This window comes from Asparagus officinalis, chromosome 7 (assembly GCF_001876935.1).
Source record: "Asparagus officinalis chromosome 7, Aspof.V1, whole genome shotgun sequence".
In the NCBI taxonomy this organism is placed as follows: domain Eukaryota; kingdom Viridiplantae; phylum Streptophyta; class Magnoliopsida; order Asparagales; family Asparagaceae; genus Asparagus; species Asparagus officinalis.
In genome coordinates, this window is record NC_033800.1 from 102,851,940 (window position 1) to 102,864,206 (window position 12,267).

The 12,267-nt window shown below is 36.0% G+C and overlaps 1 protein-coding gene across 1 annotated transcript; it reads left to right on the forward strand.

Annotated features, from left to right (window-relative positions):
• Positions 1,288 to 2,706, forward strand: LOC109847587 (protein FAR1-RELATED SEQUENCE 5-like). The gene has a single exon (XM_020416818.1). It carries the CDS (start codon positions 1,288 to 1,290, stop codon positions 2,704 to 2,706), a length of 1,419 nt encoding a protein of 472 aa, XP_020272407.1.

Sequence of the window (12,267 nt, forward strand, 5' to 3'; positions counted from 1 at the left end):
TATATATATATATATATATATATATATATATAGAGAGAGAGAGAGAGAGAGAGGAATCTTCGGATGCGAAAAGATTTTCGCACACTAACAGTGCGAAAAGATTTTCGCACACTAACAGTGCGAAAAGATTTTGTGCCGTTGGATTTAACGAACGACAGATGACATGCTCACAGTCCATCACCCCTATTCCCAATGTACTCCACAGACCCATTCGTTAACTCTCTGCCCCCAAACCCTCCTCCCTCTCTCTCCCCATTCCCTCGCCTCCTCCCTCTCCTCCCGTCCCAAGACCGTCGAAGACCCCCTACCCCCTCTCTCTCCCCATTCCCTCGCCTCCTCCCTCTCCTCCCGTCCCAAGACCGTCGAAGACCCCCTACCCCAAACCCTCCTCCCTCTCTCCTCCCTCTCTCTCCAACAAACCCTCCTCCCTCTACCTCTTCTCGCTCGTGACCATCCCATCCCAGGACCCCCACCCCAACTCCGGTTCCAACCCCGACCCCAGCGAACACTCCACCACGACAAGAGAGAGTCTTGAATAAGGTGCGTTTTTGATTTCTTGCTCGATTTAGGGCTTTTTGATGTTGAAATTTTGATGTTTTAGGGAAATTTTGAAATATATATGATTTGTTGTTTATGAAAGTGAGTAGATTTAGGGAAATTTTGATTTATAGCTTCAAAGATGCCTTTTTAATTTTAATTTGTTTATTTGTTTTAGGGACTCTTGTTTATTTGTTTTAGGGACTTTGATTTTTGTCATATATATGATTTTTGAGCTCTTCTTGCTTGATTTAGGGACTTTGATGATGAACACTCCGCCACGACATGAAATATATGATTTGTTGTTTGTGAAAGTGAGTAGATTTAGGGAAATTTTGATTTATAGCTTCAAAGATGCCTTTTTAATTTTAATTTGTTTGTTGTTTTTTGAACTCTTGTTTACTTGGAGCTCTCTTCGTAATTGCAGGTGTTAAGACTGTGAGCATGTCATCATAAATTGACCATCTCAGTTTTGGTGGCGAGTGCTAGGAATTGGAGGGTGGCGTTGCCTAGTGACCCGAAGGAGCTTTATGAATTGGATTTGGGGGAGTATAGCAAGAATGGGAAGTATCGTATTGACTCTACAAGAATATTAAGGTTAGTATCGGAGAAACTCTGTGCATGAAGAGATTGATTTGTGTGTTATGTCTTGTTACTGTAAAATTGGATTTTTGAATAACTGTTTGTTGTTGATGTTTATTTTTGTAGGTAAAAATTATTCTTGATGTTTTTTTCTTGATGTCTGATCCAATGGAAACCGAAGATGGTTGCTCCCATGTTGTTGATGAACAAATCTCTCAGTTAGATAACTTAGTTGTGCCAATTGTTGATGAACACTTAAAACCAAAACTAGGAATGACTTTCGGCAATTTAGAAGACGCTGAAAAATTCTACAAAAATTATGGAAAGACCAGAGGTTTTGATATTCGTAATAGCACAACAAATTATGGGAAGGATAGAGAGTTAATTTGTAAAAGTTATGTTTGTTCGAAAGAAGGAGTGTTAAAGAGCAAATCGTTGGAAATTCGACGATGTGGTACAATTAGAACTAATTGTAAGGCCTTGATTCGCTTGAAATTAGACAAAAACATTGGCAAATGGAGTGTCTACAAGTTCGTGGAAGAACATAATCATACAATTACTTCGCCGAGTAGAACACATTTTCTAAGGGGAAACCGTGAGGTAACAAGTGCGAAGAAGACATTGATAAAGCAGTTTGGAGAGGTGAACATTCCAACAAACAAGCAAATGGCCTTCTTTGAAAACGCTAGCGGAGGTTTTCATAGAGTTGGATGCATTGAGACCGATGTGAGAAATTATGAAAGATATTTGAGAGAGGAGAGGCGCGGTCATGATGCACAAATGATGTTGGATCATTTCAAGTCGGAACAAGAGAAGAATCCTTCATTTTATTATGTTTATGAAGTTGATGAAGAGAAGCGCTTAACTCATTGTTTTTGGGTGGATGGCATTGCTAGAATGAATTATCAACACTTTGGCGATGTTGTCTCCTTTGATGCCACGCATAACACAAATCAATATGGCTTGGTATTTGTGCCGTTTGTAGGCATAAATCACCATTGGCAAAGTGTTTTTTTAGAATATGGCTTGATCCCAAACGAAGAGGCAAAGTCTTTCGTATGGTTGTTTAACAAATGGATTGAAGCAATGGGTCATCCTCCTTCCGGCATGATTACAAATCAATGTCTTGGCATAAGCAAGGCAATTGAAATAGTTTTTCCAGAAATTCGGCACAGGTTTTGTATTTGGCATATCTTGGACAAAGTTCTGGAGAAGTTGGGTAAATGGGCTTATAATATGGAATTTATGAAATCTTTCAAAGAAAATATTTGGGACTCCGAGACTGCTACCTCTTTTAAAGAGAATTGGGTTTCAATTCTTAAGAAAAATGGATTGGAAACACATGATTGGCTAAAGGATATCTATGAAATTCGTGAAAAATGGGCTCCAGTTTATCATAAAAAACACTTTTGGGCCGGAATGTCTAGCAGTCAAAGAAGCGAAAGGGTGAATGCATTGCTAAAAATGCATGTATCAAGGAAAAATTCACTTCATGATTTCGTGACCATCTTTCAGAGGGTCTTGGCGAGACAAAGAGAGAGGGAGCTTAAAGAAGATCATTACACAGTGGAAAAAAGCCAAAATTGAAGACTTTGTGGTCAATGGAAAAACAAATGGCCCAAATCTACACAAAAAAATCTTTTATATTTTTCAAGACGAGCTTCAACCTAGCTTAATGTATAATATTGAGCTAGTAAAAGAAAATAAAAGAGAAAGTACTTTCCAATTGAATTTTTGTGGTCATGATGAAAGATTGAGACATATTATATATTGCAAAACAACTAAAATGGTCCGTTGTTCGTGTCTCATGTTTGAATTCAAGGGCATTCCATGACGACATATCTTGGCATATCTTAAAATTACCAATCATAGTGAGTTACCGGAGCAATCTATTCTAAGAAGATGGTGTCGAAATGTCAGAAAAATGGTTGTTCTTAGAGATGGTAATATTATGGAGATAATGCCACAATTAATTTTGCTTCTCGTTTTAGTGAACTAAATTTCTTAGCTAATAAAATGGTCGAAGATGGGATATCTTCTAATGACGCATATGAATTAATGCGTGAAATGATGATGGATGCTATTAATAAGGTGCAACGTTTGAAACTCATCAATGATGAAGAAATTGGACAAGATGTGGAAGGATATTATATGAATGCGGAGTGTTCTCAAGATGTAGTTCATGAACCAAGTCAAGCAAGAACAAAAGGAAGGCTTAAAGGGAAGAGGTTAAAGCCATCGAGAGAGATCCGCAAATGCAAGCCGAGGAAATGCAAATTGTGTGAAAAGCGAGGACAAAATCACGATAGTAGAAATTGCCCTCTAAAGTTGTCAAGGTAGTGTATCATTTATGAGAGTAATACTAATGCTATTATTTTTTAAAACTTTTTTAAGTTGGTGCAATGATCTTTTAATATGTTTTGCTATCATCACTTTTTTTAGTGATTCAATGGAACAATATAATATTGATGAAGCCACTGATGATTTAGAAGATTCCTTTGAGGAAGGTAATATGATTTACAAAATAATATTGATGAAGCCATTTTTTAATATAATGTGATTTTTTAATGTGATGAAGCACTTTGTTTTTAATGTTTTTTAATATTTTTTAATACAGATGAAGTTCTCACTATTGCGTGAAGTTTGATCAAGGTTGGCGGAGCAAAATTCAAGGACAAGTCATCATTGGGGATCGTTTGCTGCCTTGGCGAGAAAAAGAACTCGTTGAATAATGTTTGCTGGTGTTTACTCTTGCTGTAGCTAGACAGATGAAGCACTTTTGAAGTGACTTTTTGCTAGTTATCAACTTGGTGTATATCATGATGGTAAATTGTAATAGTTCTGAAATGTTTCTAATAGTTCTGTAGATGTCAGTTTTGCTTGTTCATGTAGGAAATGTTTCTTAATGAGTGACCTTTTCATGCTAATTCTGTAATAGTTTTGCAAATGCAAGCCGAGGAAATGTTGCATTACGAATCATTTGGATTATCCGCAAATGCAAGCCATCGAGAGAGGTTGTACTTCATTTGGATTATTTGAAGATTATTACTTGGATTGTTGCATTACGAATCATTCTCAACTTTGTTGTCTCAGTGAATAATATGCAATCTGTTATTACTTGGGTTGTACATTCAACTTTGTTAGCCTCAGTGTACCTGGATTAGGTTCTTAGTGTTCCGCAAATGAATGTAATATGCAATCTGTTATTGTCAGGTATATAGACTTCAATGTGTTCCGCAAATGAATGTAATATGCAATCTGTTATTGTCAGGTATATAGACTTCATACAATATATGCACAGATGTGTTAATAGTTTGTACCAAAAAAAATTCAGTATGCATGTTCTACAGGAGCAACTCTCTTTAATTTTTGCACATATATATGTATAAAAAGTGATTAATTTGGTTGGTGTCGCATAAGCAAAAAATAAAAGACCAAATTGATCAGATCAGATACAAATCTTACTCATCCAATAATACATTCTTACACCCTACTTAGCACAAATCCAATAAAAATACCAACTACAAATCCAAGAAAAATACCGAATAAAAGAATAAATACAACAAGCTTTAACAATTCCATAATATCAATTTCAATCTTTCTCTTTTCTCGAACTTCTCCAATTGACACAGCACTTGAAACTTGCGGGATCACGCTCGACTGCTTCGTCTGAACAAGCCCTACCTTTGAACCTTCAAACTCCTCTTCATCAAACACCCATTTGAAGAATCCACAATTACTCACTTTCCAATTAGCGCATCCCAAAAACAATCGACCAGGGTTCGTCTTAGTTCTAGATCTGGAGAGTATAGCCCTCCTTCCACAATGGCACATCAATCCATGACAAGTGCTTGAAGATGACTCCATGTACCAAAATATACAACTTTATCATGAAACCAAATTTAGTCATGATCAGTAGTGCAAATTGAAATAGTTTGAACCTAACTACAATGCAAACGTATATTTGATTTGTGGTCTAAATTTATCAACCAAATCTGCATTCATGACACTAACACCATTCTGATGGGCGCTGCTAAGCAATCTAAGACGGTTGTTACATTTGCTGATGATTACACTAATACGGTGTATACTGATGATGGGCGCTGCTAAGCAATCTAAGACGGTTGTTACATTTGCTGATGATTACACTAATACGGTGTATACTGATACTGCGACGATCAAATCGACGTATTCTTCTGCCTATGTGTAAGTCTTATCATAATAATTAAATTGGGTTAATTGCAGATAGATTCCCTGTAGCATCGATGTTTTAAACTTAAAGACTTTACAAGTTTCACTCATGAGCAATATCTTCCAAATTTTCACCAACGTTAAGAGAGTCAAAATTTTTAATCCGGGGGTCTATCAGCAACAATGAAACTAGTGGCAGTAAGTTTAAGACAATAAAAGTACATGGGTCTACATGCAATCACCAATTAATTTTCTCATCTATGTAAAATATCAATTATTCTTTATTTTACAATTAAAAATCTTTAGAACAGCCATTTCTTTAAAAAAAACTAATGATTTTTTCGAATATTAAGATATTTATAGGTGCTATAATCGACCATTGTAATTCATGTTTTACGACCATCTACATTATCATTATTGAGAATTCAGATCCAGTAAATAGCTTTTTTACAAAAATCAAAGTCCCTAAAACAAATAAACAAATTAAAATTAAAAAGGCATCTTTGAAGCTATAAATCAAAATTTCCCTAAATCTACTCACTTTCACAAACAACAAATCATATATATTTCCAAATTTCCCTAAAACATCAAAATTTCAACATCAAAAAGCCCTAAATTGAGCAAGAAATCAAAAACGCACCTGATTCAAGACTCTCTCTTGTCGTGGCGGAGTGTTCGCTGGGGTCGGAACCGGAGTTGGGGTCGGGGTCCTGGGACGGGATGGTCACGAGCGAGAAGAGGTAGAGGGAGGAGGGTTTGTTGGAGAGAGAGGGAGGAGGGTTTGGGGTAGGGGGTCTTCGACGGTCTTGGGACGGGAGGAGAGGGAGAAGGCGAGGGAATGGGGAGAGAGAGGGAGGAGGGTTTGGGGGCAGAGAGTTAACGAATAGGTCTGTGGAGTACATTGGGAATAGGGGTGAGGGACTGTGAGCATGTCATCTGCCGTTCGTTAAATCCAACGGCACAAAATCTTTTTACAATGTTAGTGTGCGAAAATCTTTTCTCATCCGAAGATTCATGAGAGAGAGAGAACCACATAAATATATATTACTTATTTATAAATACATATTATATAGTTATATATGTATTTGTTATATACTTACATTATGCTTATTTAAGTACAGTTATACAATTTACTTATATGATATACTTTAGTTTTATATATGGGAAAAATGTGTGTAGGCCCCAAAACCGGAAACTTGATGTGACCAGGCCCCTTGTATTCTGCTCCATGTGATTCAGCCCCAAATACACACTGTATTTGTGTCCAGGCCCCAAAGTAGCAGACCCCGAGAAAAGCCTAGCAGAAATTACAAATTCACCATTTGATTTGATTGAGCTCGGTAACTGCGCCCCCTCCCTATTTATTCTCAATTTCTGCATCATTAATCATATCTCTATCTCTCTCACTTCTCTTTTCTCTCTCACTTCCGCCATGGCCACTGAAGATGAAGCTAACAAGCCCTCAACTCTCCCCTCTTCTTCTGCCACCCCCGCCCCCATTCCCTTCCCAAGAGATTCATGAAATCGCCTCCCCCTTCTTCTGCTAAGATCCCAAGTGTTGGAACCCCCAGAACCTAGGAACAAGTCGTTATCCCCATCGACAATGGTGAGCTCGCTGAGGAGGCTATTGTTGAGAACCCAATCCCGATCAATGAGGTTCTTCAAGGATCGTCCTACATCGTGGACAGCCCTAAGGTTGCTGCCCAAGCTCCCCTTACTGCTGCCGCTGACGTCAGTGCTGGGTCCCCACCTGAGATTAGCAACGATTCAAGTGAGATGGTCAATGAGTCCCCTGAGTTCAAGTCAAATATATCATTGTTGATGCATTAAAAACCGCACCCAACTCCTCCTCCTCCTCCTTCTTCTTCTTCTTATTTATGCCATTTCCAGATGAAATGAAACGATGGAGAAGGAAAAACCGGTAGCTCCAAGAAGACATAGAAAGATGCCACCTTTGTCAGTGAATGCTGATCGAGACGGGGCTCATCAAGAGAGTAGCAACAGTTCTAGTAATTTCTGTGTAATTTAGGAATTGATATTGCACGGGCGCGAACAGGGTCCACGAACTGTGTTAGTTCTAACTCATGCTGAGTTAGTTCTAACTCAGATCATGTTAGTTCTAACTCATGATGTGTTAGTTCTAAGTTAGATCGTGTTAGTTCTAACTCAGATCGTGTTAGTGTTGTTCCCTAGAGGGGGGGGGTGATTAGGGTCTTATGCTAATCTAATCCGATTATATGCTAATTAAAAACTAATTAATAAGTTATCCTAGCAAGTATGAAATATCACAAGATATATGAGCTAGGATAAACAATGTAAACAATGAGATATATCCTATATGATGAAATATATATGCAAGGATATATAAACTAACACAAGGGTAAACAATATGAACTAGATAGTGGATCATATAAATAATGAGCTAATGACAATGGCGACAAGAATTATAAACACAAGTATAAATAAACACCAAAGCACACTCAAACACAAAATATGATCACGGAGTTCGGACCTTCCGTCCTACGTCTCCGCTCCCCACTCCCGGGGAGAAATCTACTATCACAACCGGGTTTTCTACGTTCACCCGAATAACGTTTACACCTCACAGTATCGGTTTTCAACGCTTACCGATCAACGTCACTCCTCACAATCGGTTTTCTAGTTCACCGAAAACTTCACAACACACTCGGTTTTCTAGCTCACCGAAAACCTTACAACACTCATAATGTAACAAATATAAATTTGTTCTCTATAATAGATGAGAACACAATTAAGCACAACTCAATGTTATAATCTCTCACAACCCTAATATACTATGTATGCAAATACAATAAGCTCAAGTGGGTGTGTGTAACAATGAGATAAAATCAAATCAACTAAACTCAATATAAAACTAGCTTTAATAGAAATGATAATTGACAAATAATAAATGAAAGCTAGAGTAGAGTTTAGAAAACTTCTCAATGGAAAACAAGATGGAGAGATGGAGATTGGCGCCCAAACAAGAAGATGATCTCCTCCACTTGTGAAAACTTCTTCACAAACAAAACAAACCCTTAAACACACTTAAACCCTTGTTTAAAACTTGTTTAAAAACTTCTTGGATTAATTGAAAAAGAACAGCAATAGGGTATTTATACCCACGGGTATTTATACCCACTCAAAATCTCAGCCAAACCCCCAAGCAAAAGTCCAAAAAGCCCCAGAAAAATCAGCTCAGAAAATAGCCGTTGGAGTGCAACGGATCTATTGTCGGTCGACCGGAAATTCTGTCGGTCGACCGATTTGAGCTCTCGGTCGACCGGACCGGTCGACCGACGAACTCTCTCACAAGAACTCAGGTTCGGTCGACCGGTTCGGTCGACCGAAAACTGACATATTCAAAACTGTTTTGCTTATTTTAAAACGCTGTTTAAAAATATCAAATAAATTCCAAAAAATGTAAAACTTTGGGGAATGATTGTAGACATGATAATAAACATGCTACAACGACTGGTTATCAGAAAGGACCTCCCAAATGAAAAATATCATCATTTTACAAAATAGTCCAAAACATGAAAATATGAGATACTTGAATTTCATTTTTCAAAATAGTCCAAAACATGAAAATATGAGATACTTGAATTTTGATGTTTTGACATAAACCAACTTTTGAAACTTTGTGAAATGTTTTTATAGACTTAGTAAAACATGTATAAACTGATATTCAAGTCTACAAACTAAGAATACAATATTTTCATAAAATTACATATTCTATGCAATGTTTTCAAAAACACAATAGTAAATATATATATAACTATATATATGCATAGAAACCAAAACTTATGTATATATATATAACTATATATATATACGAAGAAACCAATAAGTGTGTGTGTATAGATATTGAGCTTAGAGTATATAACACACATAATATAAAATCTAAAACTACATTACCCAAGCAATCTTGATCTTCAATTAAGCTTGACTTTGTACACTTGCGGATGAAGCTTGAACTTGATCTTTAACTTGAATTGTACGTTGCTTCACTCCACAATTCCGCCAACCTCCTCTTGATATGATCGTGTAGGCTCAATCCATCCAACCTCCAACAACGTTGTTTGTCTACAATACATAGGAATGCACAAACACTAGACAAATAACATTAGTAGTAAATTGTTTTTAAATCATCATCAAAACAAGGAGGCCAATAATCTCCCCCTTTTTGATGATGACAAACAATTTACAAAAAGGATATATGCATGAAAGGAAATGAATATATAAATTATAATGCACATGCATATAAACAAGAAAGAATATACATATACTCATAATATTTCCCCCCATTTGACAACATCAAAAAGGAAACAAAAAGAATAAGAGAGCGAAAGCTCCCCCTATCAATAAGCATAGGTGAGTATAACATATAAAAAGATATAGGGATTGCTCCCCCTATCAAAATGTCATAAAGAATATATGAAATGAAGATCATGGCAAACATATGTGAGCAAGCATAAATGAGAAATATGCTAAACACCACTCACATACAAAAAGAAAAAAAAGATAGTGTCTCATATCAACGAAAACATAAAGATCAAAAATAGATTTATGAAATCAAAAGAAAAGGAACATGAAAATCATGTAAAAGGTTTTCAAATGAAAACAAATCAACCAATGAAATCATAAATCATAAGTAAATCATATAAGAACATAAAACCAAATCATCATTGATTTTAAAAAATCAAGAGAGGCAACCATATTTAGCTCTTGAGCTAATAATAACCCATATAAACATTTTTAGCACCCGGTAAACAATGTTTGGGAATAAACACCCAATAACTCCGGAGGGTAAACATAGTCCTCTCATCAAAACAAAAATAATAATCATGAAAACAAAAGATTTGATACAAGAAAAATTATTTTCATAACCAAAAGATTTTAAAGCATAATTTTCAAAACCAAGAAGGAGAAAGATAAAAACATTAAAATTCTTAGTTTGAAAATCAAATATGTTTTGGTACCCAAGAACTCTTGGTACCAAAAGATTTAGGGACATGACCCCTATCATTTAAGCTCAAAGCCCTAGGGTTATGAACCCTCTTAGGCGCATGTAATCAAATATGTTTTGGTACCCAAGAACTCTTGGTACCAAAAGATTTAGGGACATGACCCCTATCATTTAAGCTCAAAGCCCTAGGGTTATGAACCCTTTTGGGCACATGTAGTGCACTAACACGGTCAAAGCAATAATCACTCAAATGACCCTTCCGATTGCAACTTGTGTAATGAAAGAGATCCATTTGTTTTTGTGGACCATTAGCTCGTGCAGGGAATCATTTGCAAATAAAGATTTTCTTTTTAGGATTATTTTGCAAATGTGAAACATCATCAAAACAAAACTTTCCTAAGTGGTCATATCTACCACAAACATCACATTTAAACAATGATCACACTTGAACACACTAGCATGCTTATGATGAGCTTTGTGAGAATGAGCATGTGAATGTGTAAGTGTACAAGATGAAGAAGCTACATGAGATGCACAAGGAGCATTAGAATTCTTAAGTTTGTGTGCATCATAACAAAACTTAGCTAAATGACCTTGACGGCCGCAAATAGAACACTTATAAGTTTTGCTATACATGTGTGCATAATGAGTGGATGATTTTGACTTAGTCTTGGCACACATATCCATGAGCCTCTTATGATTATTAATGCATGTTTTAAGAGTTGAATCTAAAGATGAAATGCGATTTTTAATATTGTTCAACTCATCATTAGGCATAGAAGCATTGTCAATAGAAGTAGAGCAAATATGATCATTTTTAAATGATGTAAATTTACTTCTAATAGTCTCTACTTCTAGCATGGCATTTTCTTTTTCATGAGTTGAAATAGCGAAGTTTGAAAGCAATGAATCATGATCCGATTTTAATTTATCATTCTTTTCTTTGAGGATCACATTCTCATTAGAAACATTATCAAACTTAGAAATCAACAACTCATGATCGGATTTCAAATTAACATGCTTGCTTTTTAAATCAATAAAATCATTTTGTAATTTCTTGTAGGCATGCAATAATCTTTTACTAGCACAAGCAAGTTCATCATTAGGTAAATTATTAATAGATTCGAACTCGCAAACCTCACTAGGGCTATCGCCTAGTGCACGTGTGCATGACGCTCCACATGAACTTGAAGCCGGATCCGCCAAAACTTGTTGGATCGCCTCCAAGTCCCCTTGATGTGCTTCAATTAATTTCCATAAGGTGTAAGCACTATCAACATGAACAAACTTGTTAGACATAGATGAGTTAAAAGCATTTAGCAAATATTCTAACAAAATGTTGTTCATAGTAAACATACGATGATCATTTTTATTCCACTTGGATTTCTCCATAGTGGGCACAATATAGGCATCATCTATAATTTCCCATAAATCAAAGTGTTTAGATTGAACAAAAAGTTTAAATCTAACACACCATTGGGCATAAGGGAAATTATCAAACCTAGGAGCAATATTAATGGCATAACCTAAACCATGCATATCCATAATATAAAAGGCAAGCAAGATACAAATAAAGCTCAAAATTAGATTAGCACAATAAGCTAACTTGGATCTTTAACTCAAGGCGATTAGACCTTAAATCAAAGAGCACCAAGCTCTGATACCAATTGTTAGACCCTAGAGGGGGGGTGATTAGGGTCTTATGCTAATCTAATCCGATTAAATGCCAATTAAAATTAATTAACAAGTTATATTCTTGCAAGATAGATATACAATAGTTATAAGCAAGAATAAGCAATATACACAAAGTGATATATCCTATATGATGAAATATATGCAAGGATATATAAACAACACAAGGGTAAACAAAATGAACTAGATAGTGGATGAAATAAATGAGCAATGCACAATTAGCGATATAAGATAAATGCAAAATCAACTACGCCAAAGACAAACTCAAACAAGCAATA

Excerpts from the sequence above, each read along its gene's own strand:
- LOC109847587 (XM_020416818.1), top strand. The coding sequence starts at position 1,288 with ATGGAAACCGAAGATGGTTGCTCCCATGTTGTTGATGAACAAATCTCT.